At 43.9% G+C, this 27938-nt stretch overlaps 1 protein-coding gene across 1 annotated transcript; it reads left to right on the top strand.

Moving 5' to 3' along the window:
• Positions 1 to 20785, top strand: GORASP2 (golgi reassembly stacking protein 2). Its single transcript, XM_035135556.2, has 10 exons — positions 1 to 274; positions 7771 to 7851; positions 9626 to 9829; positions 10891 to 10977; positions 11798 to 11928; positions 14209 to 14341; positions 14745 to 14865; positions 15407 to 15484; positions 16884 to 16994; positions 19608 to 20785. The coding sequence occupies exons 1-10, from the start codon at positions 212 to 214 to the stop codon at positions 19982 to 19984; spliced, it is 1386 nt and encodes a 461-aa protein (XP_034991447.2). The 5' UTR covers positions 1 to 211; the 3' UTR covers positions 19985 to 20785.
• Positions 20786 to 27938: the final 7153 nt, after the last annotated feature.

Raw genomic sequence — 27938 nt, 5'->3', positions numbered from 1 at the left:
TGCCCTTTTTCTCCTTCCCCCCACCCTCAGCCAACTGCGCACCCGGCGGCCCCGGCCCGACGGAGTGCCACGTCCTTAATACTCTGACGGTGGCGGCGAAGAGGAGGAGGAGGAGCCGGGCGAGGGCAGGGCGCGCGTGTGCTGAGAACAACCGCCCCCTCCCCGCTCCAGCCGCCGCCGCCGCTTCCTCAGCGTCCTCCGGGCCTGAGCCATGGGCTCCTCTCAGAGCGTGGAGATCCCCGGCGGGGGCACAGAGGGCTACCACGTCCTGAGAGTAAGAGAAGACGCTGGGTGTGCGGGGGGGGGAGGCGTGTACGTAGGAATGCGGGCGGGGGAGGCGTGTACGTGGGAATGCGCGCGGGGGGGAGGCGTATACGTGGGAATGCGCGCGGGAGGAAGACACCCGGGAGTGGGGGGGGTGGGCTTCGGCCTGCCTGCCTGGCTGGCTGGGAACGGGGCGAGGGCGGCGAGAGATAAAATAGAACAAACCCGTAAGAGTTGGGAAAGGAGTATCCGGGGGTCATCTAGTCCACCCCCCGCCGCCTCTGCAATTCAGGAATCGTGACCACCACAGCCGGTCGTCTCCTTGTGCGCTCCAGGGTTGGACAAACAGAGGAACAAAAATGGCTTTACCGCCACCGCCATCCCCGCACCAGCCCAGCCCTCTGCAAGCTGATCGTTTCTCCGCTTTGCCTTTTCAGAACAGGGTGTTTTGTGGGGAGAGGGAGCTGGCCTCCTTTAAACTTTGAAGAGAGAGCCGCTTGTGTTGGGCTGCGTGGTCGAGTACGTGCTGCTGGGGAGAGAAGCGGGTTGGGATGGGTTGAAACGCCGTCTTCTTCTTGTCGTTGTTGTGTTTATTATACCTTCAGTCCTAAGAAGCTGGTACATTGTTCTCTTCCTGCCTCCCTCCCTCTGTTTCTTCTCACAACAACCCCGTGAGGTTGGCTAAGGCAGGGAGATAGAGGACTGGCCCACTAAGATCACTCCGGTGAGCTTCCTGGCAGGGGAGATGTTTCGAACCCTGGTCTTCCAGGCCGTATTTGGACACTCTGCACACACTACCCCACATTGGCACATTGAGGGAACCGCATGGGTGAGGAAGTTGCAAGCAGGATTTTATCCATTACATTGATGATTCTCTTGGAGAGAATCTGCACCTATTGGGGCACAGTCACTTTGAACAGTGATCACCGGTCTGCTCCTATATAGCCTTTTTCAGAAGCAAGTCATGCTGCTTGTTGAATATATTTTGGATTGGGAGTGTAATGGCGTGCTGTCCCCCAAACCATTTCTATTTATATACTTTTACAGAGTTTTCTTAGCCCAAACTAGTCCACCTTTGATATGCTGCTTATGTCTAGCCTTGGTCCCTATTTTGATTGTGCTACTAATGCATTCTGTTTTACTGCATAGTCTACATGTCGGGTATCTTTATTTCCATCACTTGAGTAACTTAACAGTGTCGTTCAATGATAATACTCAGAAAGAGATGGTGTCTGATGCTGTAGTCTTGAGATCCTGTAAGGAAAATTACGGTATGACCTTGATGCTTCTGAAGTGTCCAGTGTGATCCGCCTTCCTTCTCTTGGGGATGTGTTGAACCAATAAGAACATCTCATAGAATTGTCAAATGCTAATATTTTCCAGAGGGATAGCCTTGGTAGGATTCGTCCTCACACTTGTCCCTTGGGAAAACCCACTGTTTACTACTGAATCAGAACAAATCTCAATAGGTTTTTGGGGGATTGACGTTTGTCAATAGGTTTTCCCAGGGAAAGTGGTGGGATAAATGAAAAGTGGCTTGGACATGTACGAGACAAGCAGAAAATCTCTTGGACCCATGTTTTCTAGGCACAGGACAAGCAGAAGTGTGGAAAGTATAAAAGGTGATAATTATGTTACTCACCTTCAACAGTGGCCACTGTTAATAATGTAATTACGGGTACCACTCTCTGTGCTTTCTGCATTACATTTTGTTCTGACATCATTGCTTACATTCCCTCCAAACTCTGTGTGTGTGTGTCTGTCTGTCTGTCTGTCTGTCTGTCTGTCTGTCTGTAACTCAAAATACGCATCTGATGAAGTGGACTATAGTTCACATGCCATAATAGATTTGTTAGCCATTAAGGTGATACAAACATTCATCACTGAAGATTAAAAAGTTAATTCCCTTTCTTAGATGTTTACTAATATTAAGACTTCAAATTCTCCACTGTGAACATCATGAGTGTTCATTTCATTAGTATAATGGAGAAGTTGCATCTTTATATTTCTAAAATTGCATTTGTTCATAATAGAAAATCTTGCTTTATTTCCTGCACAAATAATGGTGTATTCGAAGATAAATATATTGTCCAGTTACTTCATCTGTGGAGTTTTTAGTTCATTATCTTCAAGCTAACGACAAAAGTTGGAAATAGTGGCTGATTTCAGTATCAGAACTCTCACTCAGTTGAAGCTTCTTTGTAGAGTTCATTTATCGGGTGTTTCATCTCAAGATGAATAACTTTACTTGATTTCAGTTACTCATTTTTCACTGAGTAAGTAAGTATAAGATAAGGATATTTTGTAAGATCCTTGCCACTTAATTGTTCTAGTCCAGTGCAGACCAGGTAAGCCATAATCACATTGTTGATCTGTAGAAGCGTACTGGTAATACCTAGAGTCTGTAGAAGAGTATACCTAGAGTCTTGTCCCAATGTGTGTTTGTGAGCTAATGTGGTGTAGTGGATTTGCCCTGAGCCCTTGAGATAGCAAGAAGTAATCTTAATGTGTTGTTTGAGCCCTAACATCGGACACTAATGGCTATAGTTCTGTATTTAATTTCATCCTTTATAATGCATAATAATTTGAGGAATATTATTGATACAGTACCGTATACTGTTGAAGGTGCTTCTGATGTCCATCTGATTTCTTTCTCATGGATATATGTTGTTAAAATGTTACATTTTGTTCCGGATGATAGCATTCTTTAATTATTTTCCCTCCAGCAAAGAGAAAGGGAGGAATTCAGTATTGTACTATTCATTGGCACAAGCATTGTTGCTTGCCATAACTGCCCCCCTCCTACCCCTGCACACTGTTCCAGGGGTTATCCAGACCCATACATCTACTGAGCCAGTGGGGACCGGGAGGGGAGAACCCCATTGCGCAAACGGAAGTTCTTGTTCAAGACTTCCGCTGAGGGGACTTATCAGGTGAATTCTTGCCTGCAATCCTGATGCATTATTGAACATTCTTTAAGACCCCAAAACTGATTTGGTGTTTTATCGCAGAAATTATCAGGAGCAAGTTTCTTAGCCCTGCTAGTTGTATTTCTACAATATGGTAAAAGGTAAAGGACCCCTGGGCTGTTAATTCCAGTCAAAAGCAACTATGGGGTTGCAGCACTCATACACCAGTACGAAGAGGTGTATGTTGCAGGAAAGCTGCGAGGTGGCACCTTGTCTCTTGTGCTCTTGATTGTGAGCACCTCCCTGAGAATAAGAGGTTGGACATTCTCCCAACTGCTGCTTTCCAGCTTCAGATCTGGAGTGCTTTTGCTTAGAAATTGGCAGTAACTGAATAGACATTACCAAAGTTTCATAGACTGAAACATTAACAACACAGTAGAACCTGGAAGAGGCAGTGTTTGCTTCTGCTTAAACAAGTGAGGTTCATACTTGGCAGTGAGGTTCCAGTTAGTGCCTGGGAATCCCCTAGGGCCAGTGGTTGGGATAGAAAGGGGAGGCTCATCCTTTGCTGTTTCATGTTTGTGAAGCTGCTGAGTGAAGTTATAGGTCGGGCATCCCCAAACTTCGGCCCTCCAGATGTTTTGGACTACAATTCCCATCATCCCTGACCACTGGTCCTGTTAGCTAGGGATCATGGGAGTTGTAGGCCAAAACATCTGGAGGGCCGCAGTTTGGGGGTGCCTGTTATAGATTAATATGGCATTAATATGGTACCACCAGCTCAGCTCTTTGGAGAGGCTTCATTTCTTCCAGTGGCACTGTTAAAAGGAAATGTAGCAAGCTGTTACTGGTAAAGTGGGTGGGTGGAGTTCAGTAGTTCTTACTCTTGTCATATCAGACTGAGCTCACAGCTCAGTTGCTCTGGAATCTCAGTCATAGTATTAACCAGAAATACTCTTTGCCCGTCCTGTTTAGTGAGTGGTTTTCCACTTTTTGTCAAATAGACATCTAAAATAAGTATAACTGGGGTAAGCTGTTCGGAAGGCTGTTCCATCCATGCTTGCAGAATGTGTACCAGCTTCCTGCTGAGCAAGGAGCTGATTTTCAGAGAGAGCATGTGTATGTATACCTTTGATGCTTTTCTCTGGAGGTCCACCAAAGCCTGAACTTAAAACAAGTTTTTATTGGGCAAGCTAGGAATTAACAGGGGGGAATAGCCCTGTTAAACCTGGGAGAAACTGGAGGAAGTGGTTGCAGAATATTTAGCTTGTATGCGATATTTAATTCCTGCATATACAGTCTTGTACAGTATTGGAATATATGCATATCTGTACTTTGCAAATGGAATACTGAAGCAACCAGAGGTCCTCATAAGACCTGCTTGTGGTAGTCAAAAAGTGATGTGTATATTCTATATTGATTTTGAAATATTACTTAACAGTAGGGGGAAATAACGGCTTCAGGTTTCTTGCATGTCAAGTAATTTTATGCTGAAGAGGTTTAGAAGAAGTACATTAATGCAAGGTTTTGTGTGTTTTGTTGTTGTTGTTTTTGCTTTTTCATCAGCTCTTCTGTTACAACTTGTCTAGAAAGGAAAGGTTATAAAATAAGCTAAAACAATTGACTAGCTGTACTGATGGGACAGGGGATCACTGCTCACTATAGGTGATTTATTTTCTTGTAACCATTGGATCAATTCACTCACAAAGCCTTTTCTCCTGAAAAAATAGATTGTTTCCGAAAGAGTTCATTGGAATCCTATAAAATTTTAATACATTTTTAATGCAATCAGACAATCAATTTTCATGGTGCTAACTGAAGAATTGCCTTTACTGCAGATATTTTGTAGAAACATTTTATTGCATTAGGCTTCCTCTGCACTACAAAAAAATTATCTCTTCAGCATTTTGCAGCTAATAAATGTTCTGGAAAAGTCCTTTTAAAAGCTTTTTGAAGGTGGTAACTTGAGTCACTTGAACTGAACTCCAGATTCTCACATTCTAGATGCATAGCAGTTAAAGACCCTGAAGCTCTAACACAGTCACATTGAAATTAATAGATCTGCCTCTTAAGAAAACATCTTTAAGACAGATATGCAGCTTGTCAGTCCTAACAGAATTTGTTGTGAAAATAGGCTTGAAAGTATGTCAGAAATATCTGGAGAAATTTCAAAAGCCCAAGCAGACTTCCTAGTGGTTGGGGGGGTGTCATCATGGAGCCAGTGTTAATGAAGCTACTTTTGAGTAATAGCAAGTAAACCAGCGAATTATTATTATTATTATTATTATTATTATATTATTATTATTATTTATACCCTGCCCAGCTGGCTGGGTTTCCCCAAGCACTCTGGGTGGCTCCCAACAGAATATTAATAATAAAAGCAATAAAAGATAAAACATTAAAAACTTCCCTAAACAGGGCTGCCTTCGGATGTCTTCTAAAAGTCAGATAGTTGTTTATTTCCTTGACATTTGATGGGAGGGCGTTCCACAGGGCGGGCGCCACTACCGAGAAGGCCCTCTACCTGGTCCCCTGTAACCTCACTTCTCACAGTGAGGGAACCACCAGAAGGCCCTCGGAGCTGGACCTCAGTGTCCGGGCTGAACGTTGGGGGTGGAGACCCTCCTTCAGGTATACTGTTCTGAGGCCGTTTAGGGCTTTAAAGGTCAGCACCAACACTTTGAAAGTATGTTTTTGTCCATTTTTCAGGGAACATTTTGCTATCCTTACTAGATCTTTTTCCCCCCATTGAAAATGTTCTCTGGGCAACACTTTGCCCAGTCTAATTAAGGTCAGTATTTTGCTAGTCTTCTCCCTTTAGCTGTGTCACTGAATTGTGATATTTAAAAATAATCTACCTAGATTAGACTAACATGCAAGCCAGCCTTGTCCTGTCATTACTGCATATGCTGTGGGTTGGCAAAATGAATTAGTTGGGTCCATCTTTGCTTTTAATTTTCCTACTTCCTGATCCTAGGAAGTTCCCTGATATTGCCTTCCTATGCTTTGTTGTTGTTGTTGTTGTTGTTTAGTCATTTAGTCGTGTCCGACTCTTCGTGACCCCATGTACCAGAGCACGCCAGGCACTCCTGTCTTCCACTGCGTCCCACAGTTTGGTCAGACTCATGTTCGTAGCTTCGAGAACACTGTCCAACCATCTCGTCCTCTGTCATCCCCTTCTCCTTGTGCCCTCAATCTTTCCCAACATCAGGGTCTTTTCCAGGGAGTCTTCTATTCTCATGAGGTGGCCAAAGTATTGGAGTCTCAGTTTCACGATCTGTCCTTCCAGTGAGCACTCGGGGCTGATTTCCTTAAGAATGGATAGGTTTGATCTTCTTGCAGTCCATGGGACTCTCAAGAGTCTCCTCCAGCACCATAATTCAAAAGCATCAATTCTTCAGCGATCAGCCTTCTTTATGGTCCAGCTCTCACTTCCATACATCACTACTGGGAAAACCATAGCTTTAACTATACGGACCTTTGTCGGCAAGGTGATGTCTCTGCTTCATGGATCACTGCCTTGTCATGGCGAAGGGGCTTGAATAACTCAGAGAAGATATGAGCTATGCCGTGCAGGGCCACCCAAGATGGACAGGTCATAGTGGAGAGTATTCACTATACGTAATTCACCTGGAGCAGGAACTGGCAAGCCACTCCAGTATCCCTGCCAAGAAAACTCCATGGACAAAGACAACAGGCATATGATAGTTATGATGCTGGAAGATGAGCCCCTTCCTATGCTACTAACAGCTATTCACTCCAGAAAAGGGAAGCTTGTTCTTTATTTTTAAAAAGATTCCGTGGGATGTAATGGATTCTATAGTTTGTAGTGTGGCACACAAAATACCAACAGCCTTCTGTATTTTGTTTGCACTACAGTGGTACCTCTACTTACGAATTTAATGCGTTCCGAACACACATTTGTAAGTCGAAAAAATTTGTAAGTTGAATACCATAGGAATGCATTGGGAGAAAAAAATCGTAAGTCGAAGCAACCCTATCTAAAAATTCGTAAGTAGAAAAAATCCTATCTAAACCGCATCCAAGATGGCGGACGGAGCTCCATTTGTAAGTAGAAAAATTCTTAAGTAGAGTTATTTGTAAGTAGAGGTACCACTTACTTTAATTTACAGTACTGTAACTTTTTGTCAGGGCCTGATGGCAGAAGAGGCAGAGCACAGGCTATGTTTATTTAAAAGTTAATTAGAGCTGGCTTTCAAAGTCTGCCAATATCCTTGAGCTGCCATCTCCAATTTTGGATTTACTAAGGTCGCTGTGACATTGGTGGCTGGGGAATAGGGAACCATACATTTTGGCAGGGCTTTGGTAGTCGGCCATACTTTCTAACAAACAATAGAGGTTGGATTTCTTGCTACCTCCTCTGTTGAGGTGAAGTATCCTTTAATACTGGGAAGAAGGGTTTGACATGAGAAAGAGTTATGGGCATTTACATCTGTAGTAACCTTACTGGTGGTTTTCCCAGCAATCTAGTGACTGCCTTATGGGGTCCCTGGCTGGAAATTTCAGGCTTTTTCCACTGGCTATCAAACCCATTGAAATGTCTTCCTAATTTTTCTTGTAATGTTTGTTTTTGCAGGTGCAAGAAAATTCACCAGGACATAGAGCTGGACTGGAGCCATTCTTTGATTTCATTGTTTCAATTAATGGTTCAAGATTGGTAAGTTAATTCCTGAATTAAAGTTGCCCTGGGTTTTAGGCTTGTAGGGTGCATATCAGAGAACCAACCTGATAATATATATTTTATGTTTTTTGCTGGATTTAGTCCAGGGAGAGCTCCTCGCAATAAAAAAGAAGGCCATGATACATAAAAGTATTTTTAAGTGAGGTTCAAATTATGTTAGCTATTTTAGGCTCTCCATGGCTTTCGAGTTGTAGTAGCCAACAGAAGCGCATCACTCCAGGCATAAATCCATAACAATAGGTCATTGATGAAAGAAGATATTTTTGGTTCCTATGCGCCTGCCCCTGGAACCTATTGTATGGTTATATTAGAAAAGGTGGGAGTTTCTGATTGAGAGACAGTGGTTCTGTCTGGATTTCCCCCCCGTAAAGCAGAGCTGAAGTATCCCAGTTTCATTTTCACTATACCAGTGAAAGTTGCAGGAAGAAGCAGGGGAGCTGAAATGAAGGATATTGGGAATAATTAGCAGTGAAGAATTTGTGCAGGTACAACAAATATGGACAATGAACTTGTGATATCTTTCTTACTTTGCGACATTACCAGTATTACCGCTTCACCCCCATTCCAGGATTGTTAACTCAGGTATTCATTGAATGGCACCAAATATTCAAATAGGACTTCTTTGCACATATTATATGATGTCTTTAATGTAAAGCATAACAAAGCGTACAAATCCAATAATAGCTATCTTCAAAATGGAGAGAATTGATTGGCTGCACACTTAAAAAAAAAAAGGTAAAGGGGACCCCTGACCATTAGGTCCAGTCGTGACCGACTCTGGGGTTGCGCGCTCATCTCGCATTATTGGCCAAGGGAGCCGACGTATAGCTTCCAGGTCATGTGGCCAGCATGACAAAGCCGCTTCTGGCAAACCAGAGCAGCACATGGAAACGCCGTTTACCTTCCCGCTGTAGCGGTTCCTATTTATCTACTTGCATTTTGATGTGCTTTCGAACTGCTAGGTTGGCAGGAGCTGGGACCAAGCAACGGGAGCTCACCCCGTCACAGGGATTCGAACCGCCGACCTTCTGATCAGCAAGCCCTAGGCTCAGTGGTTTAACCACAGCGCCACCTGGGTCCCACACACACACAAAAAAAAGTGCACTTAACTGCACTTAAATCCCTTTGAAATCATTGCAGCTAGAATCATGGCTTGTCCTTTCGAAGCCAATGAGACTTCCTCTCATTTAGTCTAGATCCAACCCAATATTTTTGTCGCCAGAGTACAACTTTTGTGGCGATCTGCCTCATTCAAGCTCAGAGCATGAACTTGAGAATTCGAATTAACAAAATATTAAGGGGACTGATTGCAGTCCAAGAAGAAGCCTTTTAATTAGAGGGTTGAGTTCTTAAAATGCGGGAACTTAATACTTCTGCCATTAGAACCATTTGCGCTGCGAACTTGGGGTGGACTGTGTGACATGCTTGTGGCTCCAAATGCCATCAGCAGCAAAGAACATAGAAGTAACCTGCCCTTTCAGCTCTAAATATTTGCCCTAGTATGTTTCTTGTCGTGCCACAGAGTTCCCTGGTTGCGCAGATGTCCCATCATTTTTCATGGCATTGAGCTAGACTCCACATTGCTGTAATGAGCAAGGATTCCAATAGCCGATTTTTTTTTTAAAAAAAAATCATTTTCTCTCTCTCTATAATTTTCCAATCTGAAACTTTTAAAGTGCTTATATGCCACTACAGTGAAGAATGTAACTGCAAAGGAACTCTGAAAACAATACCTATATGCCTTTCCTAGAACAAAGACAACGACACGCTCAAGGATCTGTTGAAAGCGAATGTGGAGAAACCCGTGAAAATGCTAGTGTACAGCAGCAAAACCCTGGAGCTCAGAGAGACATCGGTAACTCCCAGTAACCTCTGGGGTGGGCAAGGCCTATTGGGAGTCAGCATTCGTTTCTGCAGCTTTGACGGGGCCAATGAGAATGTGTGGCATGTGCTGGTAAGTAGAAGCAGGTAGATGCTTTTCTACGTTATGCTGCCATAGAGAAAGTCAGGCGAGAGGGCATTCTTCGCTCAATATTGTCTGCTGGTAGCAGCTCTGCAGGGTCTCCCGGTCCTACCTGGAGAGACCAAGGGTTGAACTCGTGACACTTGGCATGTAAAGGGTCCATGGCCCTCTCTGTGGCTCAGTAGCAGAGCACTTGTTTTGCTTGCAAACATAATTCCCTGGATGCGCAGATGCTTCTAGTTCTAACGGGATTTGCACATTTTTAATAGCGAGTAGGATTGCTGTTGGAGCAGTCCAGAGGGAGTTTGCACAAGTCCTAGAGGAAGTTGGAGTGTCATGCAACTTCCATCCACTTAGCCCAACGACTTTCTCTGAATTAGGCCCATTTCCTTGAATTATTTCTTCACTGAGTGAAATTATTGGTCAACAAATCCAGTAGGATTTTCATCATTCGGTTTAATGCACATCCAGGTCAAGCAGACAGTACCTGAGCCGAAATGAGGTCTCTGTATGCAGTTCTTGTGGGTAAAGGCTATGCGCAAGCAACGGATACAATACATCATTTCAGCAAATGGAGTGTGTTGCGCATGTGTGGTTCCACATGCAGAGGTCTACGTGCATACGGCTTTCAGTTGCTGTCATGGTTCTGTATATTGGGGCAGCTTTTTATAACCCTGCATGTGCCCATTTTTCTCGTTATTGCAAAGGATAGTGCAGTAAGTCTTGTTGGGTAACTGGGTGAGCAATGGCAACAGATCAGTACCCAGAGCAGGTCTAGGATGCATTTTTAGTAAAATACATTTCAAACAGAGGGGGTTTCCCCCCACCACCTTTGCATGAACTGAAGGGCACCATCAACTTGTTAACCAGAGGTTACCCAGGGAGTTTGAAGGGAGAAGGGAGGACCCCCCCCCCAAAAAAAAAACCCACATAATCGGTCTGAAGTTTCGGTTTGCTTGTTTTTTAACCAAAGATTGATAGTGCCTTCTGTAACTTTTCTGACTTTAGTTTTAACTTCTGCTGCTTCTCTCAATTTTATGTCTTGAAACCAGGAAGTTGAATCCAACTCACCTGCTGCTCTTGCAGGTCTCAGACCTCATAGTGACTACATCATTGGTGCAGATACTGTCATGAATGAGGTAAGTACATATTTCATTTATTAAAGAACCAGGGCAGGGGCTATTTTTAACTCAAAAGTCGTTCTGAGAATGGTTTCAGGATTGCCCTGTGTCCTGCAGTGCAGATCTTTCCCTTTGAGGAGACATAAATAACTTGGTAATTCAAAATTTTCTCTTTCACTGTAATTGTTTGGAGCTAGCGCAAACTCCCGAGGAAATTGATTTTGTGGTTTTGCAGCATTCCAGTCTCCATTTCTGCATAAACAGCAGGCTCAGTTCTCAACTTCAGAATCTAGAGCATTGCTTAGTGCAGGGGTTCCCAAACTACGGCCCGCGGGCCAGATGCGGCCCAATTGGCCTCCCAATCCGGCCCGCGACGACCCCCGCCAGCCGCTGCCGTCGCCCGCTCTTACGGCGCGCAGCGCGGCGGCACACTTCCAGATCAGAAAAAAGCGCCGAAAATCGTTTGTGCGCATGCGTATGGGCCTCTCCCGACCCAGAAGAGGTCATTTCCGGTGCACTTCCGGGTCGGGGGGGAGGCCCATACGCATGCGCACAAACGATTTTCGGCGATTTTTTTCGACCTGGAAGCGCGCCACCGCGCCAGTAAGTGTGTGCGCACATGCGCACGGGTGCGCAGTCCCCCGCCCTCCAGCCCGCTGTGCGCGCACTCCCCTGCCCTCCGGCCCGCCGCGCAATCGGCGCAGCGGGCACCGCCCCAAAGCCGGGTAAGTCTGGGGACCCCTGGCTTAGTGGGTTTAGAAGGGCTGTAGTAGACCTAGGTTATTGAGGGCACTGGCATATGTCAAAGAAAAATAACCGTTTTTTTCTCTCCTCTCAGTCTGAGGATTTATTCTCCCTTATCGAAACGCATGAAACCAAACCATTAAAACTTTACGTATACAACACAGATACTGATAATTGTCGGGAAGTGGTCATTACCCCAAACTCAGCCTGGGGTGGAGAAGGAAGGTAAGCTGACCTAATAGAAAAATAATATTAAGCTTCTGGATTGTTTCCATGCTAAGTGAACACTTGTTGCATAGGTATGCAGTTCTGTCCTCTCCTTGAGGTGGCAGAGCGCTGAGGCTCCCAACATCTTTTTTTATTCAGCTGTCTGTATATAGACCAAGGTGTGCCATGAAAATTGTAGGAGAAAAGAGCAGGTGCACGAATCTGCTGCATAGTAAAATTTCTCATATGCTCCAGAATTTCTCCTTGGATTAATGTATAGAAACATGAGTGATTGGGGGGATACCCACGCCCTTCCATGTTCTCATTTATTGAACACTTATTAACACACACTTCACGTACATTGAAGATAATGTAATAATAGGGATTCTTCCCCCCCCCCCCCAGCATATTGGGTTAACCGTTACCTTGACAATGTCTTGTGATATCTGGCTTCTCTGTAATATCTAACTTGGAAAGGGGATTGTATTTTGAGCCAAACGGAGAGAACGATTTATAACTCTTGTAATTGTACAACAGCATTTCATATACAGTGGTACCTCGAGTTACAAACGCCTCAGGTTACAAACTCCGCTAACCTGGAAGAGTTACCTCGAGTTGAGAACTTTGCCCCAGAATGGGAACGGAAATTGTGTGCCAGCAGCACAGCGGCAGCAAGAGGCCCCATTAGCGAAAGCACGCCTCTAGTCGAGAACAGTTTCAGGTTAAGAACAGACCTCCGGAACGAATTAAGTTCGTAACTAGAGATACCACTGTAATGGATGTCTGCATTTCAAGAATCTTGTCTCTCAGTTAATCATTGAATACATAGCTTGGGGACCTCATTCACTGCTTTCTTCCACAAGAAGCTACCCATGCATTACAGATTTGCATCAGAGGTCCTCCTTCAGATTCCCCGTGTCATTTGAGATTCAGCAAGCTGTCATGTCGAGGGCACGGGATACCGTTTGTCTCTCCCCCACCTGGGCACACCCGCTCTTCCTCCGAAGGCCCCTGGGCTGCCCCTTTTCCAGGCAGGACCAAGCTATACCCCGTTGCCTCACTAAAATTTCGGTAGACTGCCACCACCGAACGCTTTAACCAAGCCGTTCGGACAAATATTACTCTGGTAGAGGGCAAAGCAGTAAGGACTGGAATAGCAATGTGAAGCCAGAAAGGACCAAAACCCACAGAAATATCTTTTAACTATTTATTATAGAACTATAGTTAAACAAACGGAATATAACAGTTCTCAGCAAAGGATTACAGGATTAAAACAAATAAACATAGCTAACTTACGAGTACAACTTAGATGTTAGAGAACAAAGCTGCATTTCTCCATCCTGGCAACTTGCAGCTGAGAGCCCGGCAAGCGCCGCATTTCTCAGGCTCTTTGGGACAGCAAGACAGCAAGCACCTTGCAGGCCATTTGCAGAACAAAAGAACTTGCTCTTTACAGGCTTAAATCTCTCAAAACCCCTCAAGGGCGTACACCTAGCTCCACATGGGTTTTCAGGTAATTAGCCAATCCACGTTGGCTTTACTTTCAAATAAGCCAATCAAGGGATAACAGACATTTGTCTTGTCAATCAATTAGGGAGCTTATGCAGATGTCCGGTGTTTACATATCAATCACTCTGAGGCAATTTAACCTTCCTGTTCTCATGCCCAAGTGAAAACCATTAAACTCTTATCAAAGGAATGTGAGACTTGTGAAGATTTACACTTGAATCAAAGAGCAAGGGGAGGATAGCAGGAACCTCCTTTCTCAGGTTCAGAAGTTTACTTTCCCAAGCCTGGGTTTCTGAGCCGAACCAGAGTTCCACAATGCTTTGCAGTTTTCCCAGCTCTCTTTGCAGGGACCAGGGATAAAGATATAGGTAATAACACGACACAAGCAATGACAAGAGATGGGGTGTCACCACTGAGAAGGCCTTGGCTATAGAAGGCTGTTCATCTGGCTCCTAGCTCAGGTCAAGAGTTGCTTTACATCCAGACATTCAGTTGACAGTAGTCATTCTTTTTAGTGTTAATAGTTGTTTTTCATATTGTTTTACCATCTTGTCTTTTATATGTCTCTTTGAGAACTTGGCTTGGAGCAGCAGCCACTGAATTAGCTATGGCTTGCAGTGGCAAACATACATTGTGCACTAGCTTCATAAATGAGCTAGATCTACTTAAGAGTTGAATCCTGACAAAGCACCATGTATATTTCCAAAGCAGCAACTCTTTGGTAAAGGACCCAGGATAAAACACCTTGTTTTGGACTTTCTAATACCTTATATGTTTCTATTTTAAAAGCCTCGGTTGTGGCATTGGGTATGGCTACTTGCATCGAATACCGACGCGCCCTTTTGAAGAGGGAAAGAAGATTTCTCTTCCAGGACAGTTGTCTAGTTCACCTATTACCCCACTCAAAGATGGTTTTACAGAAGTGAGTTGCAGCCTTTTGTTTTATTTTTGTAACTTGCACTCCTGTCCTTAACAGATGTGTCATATTTCCATCCTTGCAGGAGCAGTGTAAAACTATTTGATACTGCAACGACACAATTGCATGTCCCTTTCCAAGTATATACATTTGCTATTGCTCTCTTAAAGCTGAATCCTTACTGAGAGGTTTTATGCTCTTGTTGTTTAGTCGTGTCCGACTCTTTGTGACCCCATGGACCATAGCACGCCAGGCACTCCTGTCTTCCACTGCCTCCCACGGCTTGGTCAAACTCATGTTCGTAGCTTTGAGAACACTGTCCAACAATCTTGTCCTTGGGAATCTCGCTCTTGGGAATCCCACTAAAGCAGCAATTCTACAACATAGTGTCTTGTTTGTTTTCAATAAGGTTCAGCTGTCTTCGGTGAACCCTCCACCTTCATTACCACCTGGAACCACAGGAACCGAACAGGCTCTGGCTGGGCTTTCCATTAGCTCAACTCCTGCCATCCCTAACGTGCTCAATACAGGTTTGCCTTTTTATGTCATAAGGATATTGCCAAATGAAAGCACAAGCAGAGATGAGCTTAGTTTATTGTTCTAATTACTGAAGATCCGGGGGGTAAAAAAAAACAACCCAAGGCCTCGTGAACCTTTGTGCCAGGACATTGCAAAGGGGGACATTCCTGGGGCTGCAGAATGGAACTGTTCTTCACGAAAGGTGGGATCCTTATTCCCGCAGGTGGAATTCAGTGAAAGAACAGGGAGCAATGTGCAGAAATCATGTAGGTCAGGCATGGGCAAACTCCGGCCCTCCAGATGTTTGGGACTACAATTCCCATCATCCCTGACCACTGGTCCTGTTAGCTAGGGTTGATGGGAATTGTAGTCCCAAACATCTAGAGGGCCGGAGTTTGCCTATGCCTGATGTAGGCGATAGGAAAGTCCTCTGCTTATAACCCCAGAGAGTTCTGAAGCAGATGATGCTAGGCTGGATAGACAAAATAGTTTTGTTTGGTATAATCTAGATGGCATCTGAAATTAAAGTTGGCCTCCCCCCCCCCTCTTTAGGTGTTCCTACAGTACCATTATTGCCTCCCCAGTCAAGCCAGGCTCTTCCTCCAGTTAACCCAGCAGTAACTTTGCCAGGTAAGTGGTAACACAATGAAAATGAAACGATCTTTTCAAAAGGAGCAAGTGTGTGGGTTTTTCCTTGTTCGGTGCATTAGTACAACCTAATGCAATCTGTCCACTGCAGGTAGGCAGAGGCTGTACTAGAACTTCAAACCGCAAGTGTATTGCCATTACTAATTCTGCCAGTGCTCTAATTGGCAAATATAGGTGGATAAATTTGAGGTTATCTCCTCCCCCTCTACAATTGTGGTTTTAAATGTACAGGTTTTCACATACATGGGCTAGAGGTATACTGATCCTAATTTAATGTTGGTGGTGCACACAATATTTCTAAAAAATCAGAGCAGTAACCCAATATATGATTTTAATTAAATGTATGTACATTTGCATATTGCTGCATTATAGGCAGCTTTTTAAGGTGCTGGGAAATGCAAAATTTTAATTTTAATAAGAGCCATGACCGGTTTTTAATAAATATGGTAATATTTGGTTTAATTTTCAGAAATAGGAAAATAAATAATTTCATTTGATATTCACCAACATGCCAGAACCAGAATAGCCGTAAAAATAAGAAGACCCTTAAGCACAGTCACACCACTTAATAGTGGCAACTGCCGACTGATGAGGAAAAGCTTTAGCTGCTCCACCATTTAGGCCCAATTAAAAGTTGCAGTCTTACAAGGGTCTGCAATGAATGAAATGTTCCTGGTGCTGCTGCAATGTGTTTAAATTTCTGAATTCATAAAAAGATAAATCTGTAGTTTAAAAACTCTGAAATACAGGGAATTGCAGGGGAGGGGAGATGCTGCTACGGAGAAGGCCAGGACCACGTTGCCATCCATCCAGCTTTAGCTGGGAGTCAAAACTGTGGCTTGTACACCTTTGACCCTTTATTTCTTTGTTGGCCTATGCTATTTAAGCGGTATGCACATAATTTTCCAACAGCCACAAAGGAAACTACCTTCCCGACATCAGTATGACATTCACACAGACTTCATCCAGCAAAACATGTTCCCAGAATGTAGCTGTTTCCATTGTAGACAGATTCGCACAGATACACATTGGCTTTTTATGTGCATCTGCAGCACCACATCTCCATCAGATAGTTGAGGTTGTCAACTCCGACAGCCCCAATTGCCTGTTCACGAGACCCAGTGGGGTCATCCCTTGAAGCAGTCTTATCTTTGTTGAGCTAAAATATTACCATCTGATCCACGCGGTTCCTGATCCGGTTGAGAATGTATGTACTGAACATGCTTCCTTTGACCCAGTGATTTTTGGACACGTCAATTCAGTCTCGTGAAGTTTGGGTTTTTGCTCTGCCTTAAATCTGATTTGTCAAGCTTTTGAAATCTTAATGGCCATACTGTACCTGGTTGCTCATTCCCCTTTCTCCTTCCCCATACATTTTTAGGACTGATGCCGTTACCCACTGGACTTCCCAACCTGGGTAATATCCCGAACCTTAACTTACCCGCCCCACACTTAATGCCTGGTCCTGGATTAGCAGACATAGGACATCCCGGTAAGTTTCTGCAGACTTGTTTATTGGCTTTTGATAAACCAAATCTTAACAAGCTTTCAGCTCACCACCACGCAGCGAGTGAGCATAGCGTCGTGACATTTGGTATGAAGACGGTCCACAGTTCTGCAAAGAGTTCAGAAAAAGCAGGATGCAGCATTGGGCGCCGAGTTCAGCTTCCTGAAAACCTCAGATTTCCTTTCTAAAACAAAGTTCAAGCTTCTAGTACATATGTTTGAAAGTGTGCAGGCAATGCCTGACAAAATCACTGAAAGACAACAGGGTTGCTAAAAAAAATAACAACCAGTGGGTTAGGCACCACATTGCCCTCTAGCAAAACTAGACCTGTTAATGAAAAATGGTTTAAAATCGCTGTTTGATTTCTTTCCTTGTGTGCAGAATATTCACAGCCCTGAACATAGCAGTACTCTGAAATGGCGGTTTGGCAGAGAAAAAAAAGCTGGCGCAAAAAATGCATACAGACTTTACATGTTTGTGAATGTTAATATTGACCACTTGGGTTGGATTTAGACTCTAGAAAAGATCAAAAGTCAGCATTCTCGCCCTGTGCAATAAGCATATTACTGAAGGCAAGAATGCCAAAAATATATAGCTAGTTTATGGCACTGAATAAAAGGCTAACATATTCAGGAAGCATATTTTAAAGAGTAGAAACGGATGTTTAGTTGAATACAGTTTCTGTTGACATATAGGAATCAATCATGGCTGGGGAGTGATAGAAAACTGTAGCAATTGGTAATCCAATAACGAGATGGAGACAAGGCTGAGTTCCCCAAAGGCCAACCCCGGGCGGAGCTCGGGAGCCTGTATTTATTAGCAGCAGCTTTGACAGGTAAACATTAACTCACGATGTAACTTCCAGCCAATCACAGAGCAAACCTCATGCATAAACATGTACAGGTACAGGTCACTTCCTGCCAACACCCCAAACTTTCTGCCATAGAGGAAGTGGTGGACTGCACATCCCTCACATGTCTCACTCATCAAACATCCCCCTCCTTCTAATCCTGTGATCTCCAGTACTTTTCCAAGCACTCTACCTGTTTCCATTGTTTCTTCCTAACCCTAGTTTGACCCATCCCGGTCTTCCCCTGTCAAGCCTGTATCAACCAGTTCTATCCCAATCTCTCCAGATTCATCAAGCCTCTCCCAGTACAGCTGACCCATACCTTCACCTCCTGACCTGTCACTGTACTGGCTTGCCAGTATTACTCTTCCTAATCCTAGAGGATTGGCGGGTATGCCACGCCACTTTCCTAAATCAACCCCACAGAAAACAACCATACAGTAAAAAAAATAAAATTAAAAAATATTCTAGAACTGGACTAGGTGTGACACTCTTTCCTTATGTATTGTGAATCATAACCAATTAGGCCACATTTACTGGAAATAGAGTATGGCTCGTGCACTCTGTGTTGTGCTGAAGGAGAAAAAAAGAGTCAGTCTTGCTTTCTAGTCATTGTGTGAAAAGGAGAGTTGTGGACACGGAATGATAAACTGTTTGCATGTTACTCTACTTATGAGGACTAATGGTCGTTTGTTCACTTGCACCACATGAGCTGCAAAAGGGAATGTGAAATCTTCTGTATAGGAATGTCTTTGGCATAAAGTTGAAGGCTTCTCACACAAAGTATCTGTGTGCAGAGGAAATAGCTGCTCTTCCATACAATGGCAGATTTATGCAGCATGGGGATAAGAGACATGGCCATCTCTGTATAGGATGGTAGATGTCTAGGGAACAGAGCTGTGGAGCAAAAGAACCCTGCACCAAAATTTCACATTGGTAGGTAGCCTTAATTAAGCCTGTTTTTTCTTGTGTGCATGGCATCCATGCGCCACCTATCTGCAACATTGGGGATGATATCACATTGCTGTAAGGATTAGTAACTACCCTGTTTCCCCGAAAATAAGACATACCCATAAAATAAGCCATAGCAGGATTTCTAAGCATTTGTGCAATATAAGCCATACCCCGAAAATAAGACATAGTGATAGGCACAGTTCTGGAGGGCGCCAAGGAAGAGGCGAGGCTAGACGTGTAATTAAAAACTAAGACATCTCCTGAAAATAAGCCATAGTGTGTCTTCTTGAGGGAAAAGCAGTAGGGCTAGGCAGTGTCAGCTTTTCAACATTGTGATCTTGGGCTGCTGGTACATTGCCATGTTGAAAAGCAGAGGGAGGAACCAGCTTCGAGGCGCTGGGGCGAAACTGCCTCGGCGGTGGCAGCGGCAATTTCACCATGGCACCTTGTGGGGCCAGGAGTGATGCTGCCGGGCGCAATCGCATCCCTCCGCTGCCAGCGCCCAGTGCTCAGAGGGAGTTGCAGGCAAGCCCCCCAGCGATATGCCGCCAGGTGAAGTCTCCATCACACTCTGGCCCCAGAACCGGTCTTGGGCGATGTTTCAATTACATTGCCCAGGCCTAATTACCACTAACATGTGAAGTGCTTTGAATGCTCTCAGCATGAAATATTCGTTCTAAATACGTGCTGTGATTTAGAATATCTGTTTCATAAGCTAAGTGCGGAAATGCGTATGCATATAACATCCTAGTGTAAGTGTGTGTGATCTGTTTTTTGCCTTTCCACGTTCTTAGGTTTGCCACCGCTTCCTTCCTTGCCTTCCTTAAACCTTACTGGGATCTCGCCAGAATTTATGGCACAGTTTCCATTGGTGACTGAGGTGTCCACCCGGCCTGCGGATCTACTATCCTCCGCTCCTCAGACATGGAGCTTACCTGTTAATCCTGGCACTACAGTAGGTGTGGAACAAATCTCCACCTTTATCCTGGATACTCCTCCTCCTCTTATTACTGCAACAACGATGGCTGCTACTGCCACTCCTCCTCCCAATGCTGCTCCTGCTGCTGCTGCCAAGGTGTCCACCCCTGAAGACAGAGGGGATGGCTCATCTGCATTCAACGAGAAAGCAGCATCCTTGGTGACGGAGACAGCTGCATCTGAATCATCATAACTTCAAATGTTGAGTTGGATCAGGCTCGGTGTATTTATTCAGCTGTGGGATGAATATTAAAAGAAATGCAAACTACCATTAATTTCATGCTAGTTTGTATTTTGCAGTTTAGGTTTCCTGTAAATATACTAAGGGTCTGGGGTTTTTACAGGGAGCTTGGTGTGGGGATGGGGAGAGGGGAAGGAAGTGCTTATATTTAAAAGAAAAACAAAAAAAAATATCAAGGTAGAATTTGCAGACCTCAACTTCCAAAAATTGAGGTATTTTAAAAAAAATCTAATCTGAATTCTGTAGGCTGCCTTGCTTCTCCCCCCCCCCCCCGCCTCCAAGTTTTGCTTCTGTAAACAGGAAGAAGCAGTTCATGCTTGTGGCATTTGAGAACCATTATTCTTGCACTTTGCAAGAATTAGAATCCTGGTAATAATAACATTGTGAGAGGACAGAGGTCTTTTGTCCAGGTTGTACATTTTAGCTCTATAAAGTCCTTCGAACTAAAGCTGTTTATATTTAAAAAATGCCACAGAGTGTGACTTGTCAGTTCAGCATCATTTTAAAATCTGCCTGAACACAGACTTTCTGTTGAGCTTCTGCCAGCCCTTACTCCTTAACCTCTGCTGCTTTGCTTTATAAAGCCCACTGTCAAAAAGGCGTTTTGAAGAAATCAGAAGGAAAATGCTCCCATTAACATTGGACATAGCTCAAAGGGAGGAGGGGTGGAACTCTGACTTTTGTAAAAACAAAAAGAGTTGTATGGAAAGAGCTTACATAATGGCAATAAATTCTGAGAATTTTACCTTTTGACACGACGAGACCTTTTTTTACATTAGGAATTTAGGCAAACTGTATCTTTGGGGGGTGAAGAAACATTTCACTATAGTTGGATTTAACTTGGACTCGGGTCCAGAAGATGGAGAATCTGTTCTCTTTAAAGCCCGATGACTGATTTGCAAAGTCCAAGCCTACCACCATTTCAGCGAGCCATGCTCCTAAGTAAGTATTTGTAGGATGCCCACCTTAAATTGATTTCTAGGCAATAAATATCTGTGAGGTGGGAGGATGACTAACTGCTGAGTAAATAGCCTCTGTTCTGTCTGCAGTGCAAACCAGTCTCACGGTTCTTCAGATGTCAAATTTAAGTCAAATGCCACATTTTTAAAGGGTTCATGTAAAAGGAAGGCTGTCTCAATAAGTTCAGTACCGTAGATGCTGACTACACTTGCTGACAAGTGGGACAAGTACCTGACTTTGAGGTGCTTGGCTTGGACGTTGCATGGACCGTGGCAAGCAGAAACTAGGAATGGCATGCCAGTTGACTCCCCTTACTTCAACAGATACCCCTTTGTTGGGCAAACAGCAGGTGCTTTACAGCTTTTGCTCTTTTAAGGAAGGGGTCTTAACCTTGCAGAGAGAAAGAGGATCCTCTGCTTGCCCAGTCATAGAATCATAGAGTTGGAAGGCACCCTGAGGAACATCTAAGTCCACTTCCCTGCAATGCCAGGAATATGCAGCTATGGCCATACAGGGATCAAACCTGCAGCCTTGTAGTTTTGTCGGCACCACACTCTATAACCAACTGAGCTGTCCAGGTCACATCTATTCATTTCAACAGACTGCAGCATGTAATGAATGACAAACTCTCTTGAATCTCGGCTGCAGAGATCATTCAGTGCTAACACTACGACTAGCTCCACAGAGGAGGAAAAGATAATGCAGCTTGTCAATGTGTAACTTACCCTGTCTTCAACCAATTGGCCTGGTTACCATTGGCAGTCAGGAAGGCCCTCCAGACGGTTGGTTTCCCCCTGGCAAAGTAGAAAAGACACTCTGCCAGCCTTGTTGGCTTCCTCCATAGCCAGTATATATAGAAGCCAATCGGGGTAGCGAACAGCACTTTTCTCCACTCCAGTAGCCTGATACGCTTCTGCGCAAGTGCTGCCCCAACCATGGATCCAAAGGCACTCTGCTTGAGTGAAGGTTAAGGATTCATTTCCTTTGCTTCTGTCTGGTAAGGAGAAATGGAGAAAGAGGCACTTACAGCCTGAAGTTTTTTTTTAAAAAAAATCTTACGACTAAAAGAAAGTTATTGTTATTGTTTTTAAACAATACAGGCTGGTAACCTCTGGAAGTTGAGTAACAAGGTCAGCCTTAACCTTATGGTCCAATAGGTGACTAGCTTACTAGAGGCATTTTTGCTTCAAAGTCCTTTGAGTTAAGGGGGAGTTAGACTTGCATAGGAGCGCAACCGATTGTCCACAGCAGGGATGGGTTAAACTCTTTTTTTACCACCTCCACGCTTCTATTTTGAATTGCTTCTGGAAGCTTAAAAAAGCTCTGTAATCTGGAGGGAGGAAGTGCTGTCATTAGCTCTCTTGCACAGGTGGCCTGGGGTGAGGAATAGGCCTACAAAGAATGATGCAGAGTTACACAAACAATGGGGAGAATGTGTGTGTGTGTGTGTGTGTGTGTGTGTGTGTGTTCATAAACTTCCTTTCTCAAGGGAGACTTCTCACAAACATGGCGTTGCCATAGTCCCATCTTTGTGCAAAGTCACTATGCATCTCTGAAATGGCGGCCCAATGAAAAGGCCTTGCATTGCAGCATGTAATGAATGGCAAACTCTCTTGAGTCTCAGCTGCAGAGATCATTCAGTGCTAACACTACGACTAGCTCCGCAGTCAGAGATGGCGGGAGTTGTGGGCAAGCGGCATCTCAAAGGTCCCAGGTCCCCCAACCTCGCATTGGGCTTCTGCGTATCTCTCTAAATTAGCACACAATCCGAAAAGGGCCTGCCTTATCTGCTTGCTCCTCCCTGCTGGCCATTGAGCCACGTGGAGGACCAGAAAATCCATCGGTCCTCTGGTGCTGAAGGCCAGGTGGTTTCACAGCTTGCATCCTGTTTGGTACAGTCTTAGTTTTGCCTGTGAGTCTTTGGAGCCCATCATCTTTCTACACAGCATTTCAACCCGATCTTTTGCGAAGTAACAGGTTTGCATATGTCCTGGAGACATGGTGCAAACAAGCCCTTCCAGCGACCCTTTCCGTTTTCATACACAGTACATTATCAGGATTAATACATATGGATGCTATATGTCCAGAATTTCCCGGAATTTGTCTGCCAAAAATGGCGTCTGGGTGGCTAAAATCAGAAATGTTGATATTTTGATTATTATTTTTTTAAAAGGCGGGGAACTTTTGGGGGGAGGGGGGAGATTTTGCAAAAATAAAACGTTCGACAACTTTGGCACAACTTTTCACTTTTTGAAATATCGCAATCCTATTAATACACTGTATACTTAAGCTGTTGGGCAGCCATGAAGTAGGTCAAAATATTTTCACTAATCTATTTGGTTAAAGCAGCTTTGCCACACTCGTAGAGAATAAACTTTCTGCAGATTTTCCCCTCCTACAGACACACAAAATTTAAGACATGCTGCACGCTTCCTTTCAGATTATACATACATTATGTGGAAGCCAGAAACAAATGTGCCGTGATTTTTTTGCAGAGGGGAGTGGATTTCCTTGGTAGAGATTCAATCAGTGCTCTTAAAAGAAAAAAAGGTGCCTGTACTCACCACAAAGTTGTTATAAGTCAGTGCCACACTTTCAACATTTGGAAAAAATGGTGCTGGCACTGCGTAGCCTGAAGTACCCCAGAAAAAAAAGGACTGGATGCAATAATGTACCATTGAAAACCTCCCTCAATGCTGCTAATATCTGCTATTTTCCTATATTCTTGAATCACTCCATACTAGTCTAAGCAGCATTCTGTTTCTAAGAGGCAAGCAGCCGTCACCAAATAAAATATATATTTAGTAAAACATATTCTTAAAAACAGGTTTTAACATGAGCTCTGCAGTCTCGGCTACTGAACCCCAAGGTAAGCTTTGCGGCCCTGTATAAACTATGCTAACTAAGCACTCAGTCTATTCTCCATCATTTACTCTGCTTTCATTGGAGAGGCACCAAATAACCAGCCCACCTAGTGAAAAATCATCTGTATAGTCGCCATTTAGCTTCAGGAGGTTTCACAGGATTTTCTTCCATGCTTTCATATGAATTCAAGGTCTCTCTGTTGGGGGGTGGTATTCAGTAATTAATGCCAAACTCTAGAGACCACATAACACGGTCTTGAAATATCTACATTGGCTCCCAGTAGGTTTCTGAGCACAGTTCAAAGTGTTGGTGCTGATATTTAAAGCCCTAAATGGCCTCAGTCCAGTATACCTGAAGGAGCATCTCCACCCCCATCGTTCTGCCCGGACACTGAGGTCCAGTACCGAGGGCCTTCTGGCGGTTCCCTCATTGCGAGAAGCCAAGTTGCGGGGAACCAGGCAGAGGGCCTTCTCGGTGGTGGCACCCGCCCTGTGGAACACCCTCCCACCAGATGTCAAAGAGAAAAACAGCTACCAGATTTTTAGAAGACATCTGAAGGCAGCCCTGTTTAGGGAGGCTTTTAATGTTTAATAGATTGTTTTATTTCATTTTTCTGTTGGAAGCCGCCCAGAGTGACTGGGGAAATCCAACCAGATGGGTGGGGTATAAATAATAAATTATTATTATTATTATTATTATTATTATTATTATTATTATTATTATTATTATTATTGAGGTTTTTCATGCTTGCAGAAAAACACAGGACCTCGTACACGCAGCTCTCCTCACAAGAACCCAACCACCATTGCTTTGTGGCTCGGTGCTAGCTATGTGAAATAAATCACTCGCTTAAAAAAAAAAATTCTGTTCCTGAATACCTTGGTTTACATGTTCATATTGCTGAGACTTTATATGGAAATTCTCAAGGGAGGGTGCACCTTTCTGGCACATTGCGTTACGCAGCTGCATAATTTGCACTTCAGATCTCATCAGGAGGCAAGTCACAGATTCAAATTGTCATTGGTGAAGAAAGATGTGGCTAGGGAAGCAGTGGGCACTGCAGCTTTGCAGGATACAATCATCTTGCTGGTGAACTAAGGATGCTTTCCCTTCTAATCTGTGTCCCTTGTAGAAAGTTGGGGGAAGAGAAAGAGCAAAAAGTTATCACACCACTAGGTGGTGCTGCATAGCTTGCTTTGCAAGGAGACCTCCATCTGTGTGGGTTTTTTCTCAGAAACCTGAGCTATGTTTGAATCTGTATCAAATGAGGCTATGGAGAATAATGTATCAAGGATTTCTGAGGAAACTTAGGCCCGTCATCATTTCGAGAAGGAAAATAGTCATCGTGTTTTGCTGAACTCTGGCCTCTTTAGTTTAGTTAACACCTGTAAGCATGTTAAGTTCAAAGATTGCTGCTGCGTCAACAGGCAGTAAAAATATCTGAATTTACTGCAAGGTGGCTGGGACTTAGGAACATCTATACCAATGCCCTACAATGCAGGAATATGCAGCTGCCCCGTATGGGGCTCAAACCTGCAACCCTGGCGTTATCAGCACTATGTTCTAACCAACTAAGCTATCCAAATAGTCATGCCCATGTTTTGTTTTGTTTTTAATTAACATGGGGGGAGAGAGAGACTGAAGTTTGCATTTCTGCAATAGCCAACACGAGAGATATTTTCCTAATTCCGAAAGGAGTAAGTTCAGCTGTCTGCTGCCAGCTGTAATTTCTAAATAAGAATCACCTAATGAGTTTGGTCAACAAATCCTCCTTAGCTGTGTTTGTCTCGACTGAATTTCTTTCCAGAACTGAGGAGACTTCATTTTAGATGACTCTGCCATGGGTCAGGAAATTCCAGCTTTGCTGGATCAGCTTTTTACATTTGTTACCTTTTACTTGGATGGTGCAAAGTCTATGCGTACACTTACACATTGCCCTTAAACATGCTGAACCAGAAATAAGGCTGACTTTGTTAGAAATTTCTCCCAGATTCTTAGGGTTAGGGAGTTAAGGCCCCAAGCCCAGCAAAGTTGGTTGGAATAGTCTTTGTGATTATTTGTTTTGGGCATGACCCAATTTACCACAATTTGTTTCTCTAAAATGCAAGTACGTGTTCCAACCAAACTGAAGCACTTCAGCTGCAATCCTTCACTCACCTGGCAGCTGGTCTTGGCATCTGTCTGTCGCAAGAGACAATGGAGTGCACCTCTAGTCAAACCGCTGGGGAATCACAGCGCCTGCTTGTAACTCGTAACTGCTACCTCCTGTGTTGTTGCTGCTGCACTAGTAGCACCGAAGAGCCCTCTCTGGAGAGCAAGCCTGGGCAGTGTGTATGGAGGTCCTGACAAGAAAGGAAAGCAGAGCAATACATTTGACACCAGCTTGGCTGCAGGAGTTGCTGGAAGGAGGCGTACAAGGCACCATCCAACAGTCTTAAGGACTCCAGATTTGTGTACAGTCTACTCCTTGGCCTTTTCTTCTTTATTTTAATTTGTATACCGCCAAAGATCACAGGGTGGTTCGCAACATAAACATAGAATCGGAAGAGACCACAAGGGCCATCCAGTCCAACCCCCTGCCAAGCAGGAAACACCATCAAAGCATTCTTGACATAAGGCTGTCAAGCCTCTGCTTAAAGACCTCCAAAGAAGGAGACTCCACCACACTTCTTGGCAGCAAATTCCACTGTCGAACAGCTCTTACTGTCAGGAAGTTCTTCCTAATGTTTAGGTGGAATCTTCTTTCTTGTAGTTTGAATCCATTGCTCCATGTCCGCTTCTCTGGAGCAGCAGAAAACAACCTTTCGCCCTCTTCTATATGACATCCTTTTATATATTTGAACATGGCTATCATACAAAACGAACATACAAAATGAAAACTCAAAATACTTAATAAAACAAAAGCAACATAAACCCCTCCTGTAGATACATTTAAACAACTATAGAATATTCATCAGCCAAATGCCTGGCTGAAGAGAAACTCCTGAATATTTGTGTTTCTATGCACCTCTTAACTATAACAAAATGAATATTGCTACCTGTTCCAGAGATACGTGTGAGATCTCATAACTAAGAGAGCTGGCTATTGCTAACAATGGAGTGAGGAATTCTGTTACCACTCTAGTTACGTTTTAGCAGTATTATGGTTGACTACTTGTTTTCAAAAGCTGCATCCCCATTCCTTTGCTCCGTACAGTTTATGGCAGATCTTGGCAGATCTCTTTATTTATCTCTTTATCTTTATACAACTCACATCCCGGCAACAGAGACAATTCCCACTTTTCCTGGATATTTAAAAGGTGCTCCAGCAGTAGAAACCCTTAGACAATATGACAAGAATGCTTTGATGGTGTTTCCTGCCTGGCAGGGGGTTGGACTGGATGGCCCTTGTGGTCTCTTCCAACTCTATGATTCTATGATTCTATGATTCTAATTATTATTATTATTATTTTCAAATCAGCAAAACACAACCCTGAGCATCCTTTGATACCTCCCTATTGTCTGGGGGTGGTGCTGTTTTGGCTTCATGACAACCGTCACTCAGAGAATAAGCTCACTACAGGCATATTGTGTGTCCTTTTCCTGAGGGGTACATCCCACCTTCTGCTTAGGAAGAGGCGGGCTTGATTTAAGATCTGAGCTAAGGATAATCTGTGAGCTGCTGAGCAATAGGCGCACCCTCCGATTACGCAGGAGAGTAGGGGAAGGGGCAAAAAGATAAAGCAATTGAGGAAACGACAATACAGTGGAACCTCGGTTGTCAAATGTAATCCGTTCCGGAAGACCGTTCTACTTCCAAAACGTTCAACAACCGAGGCACAAAGGGCCATTGGGAAAATCAAAAAACACGCAGCGGAAGCTGTTCAACTTCCAAGGCGCGTTCGAAAACGGAAGCAATCACTTTCAGGTTTTCGGCGTTCCAAAGCCGAAACATTCGGCTTCCAAGATGCTCGAAAACCGAGGTATCACTATATCTCTTTATATGTACCGGAAGCTGCCCAGAGTGGCTGGGGCAACCCAGCCAGATTGGTGGGGTATAAATAATAACAACACCACTATTATTATCATAATATTTTGCTCT

Source organism: Zootoca vivipara, chromosome 1 (assembly GCF_963506605.1).
Source record: "Zootoca vivipara chromosome 1, rZooViv1.1, whole genome shotgun sequence".
Taxonomy (NCBI): Eukaryota; Metazoa; Chordata; class Lepidosauria; order Squamata; family Lacertidae; genus Zootoca; species Zootoca vivipara.
This window is presented reverse-complemented; position numbering and strand designations above follow the sequence as displayed.

Coding starts and splice junctions, on each gene's coding strand:
- GORASP2 (XM_035135556.2), top strand. CDS start 212: ATGGGCTCCTCTCAGAGCGTGGAGATCCCCGGCGGGGGCACAGAGGGC. Junction 9,830..10,890: donor AGAATGTGTGGCATGTGCTG/GTAAGTAGAAGC, acceptor TCTTGAAACCAG/GAAGTTGAATCCAACTCACC. Junction 16,995..19,607: donor AGCAGACATAGGACATCCCG/GTAAGTTTCTGC, acceptor CCACGTTCTTAG/GTTTGCCACCGCTTCCTTCC.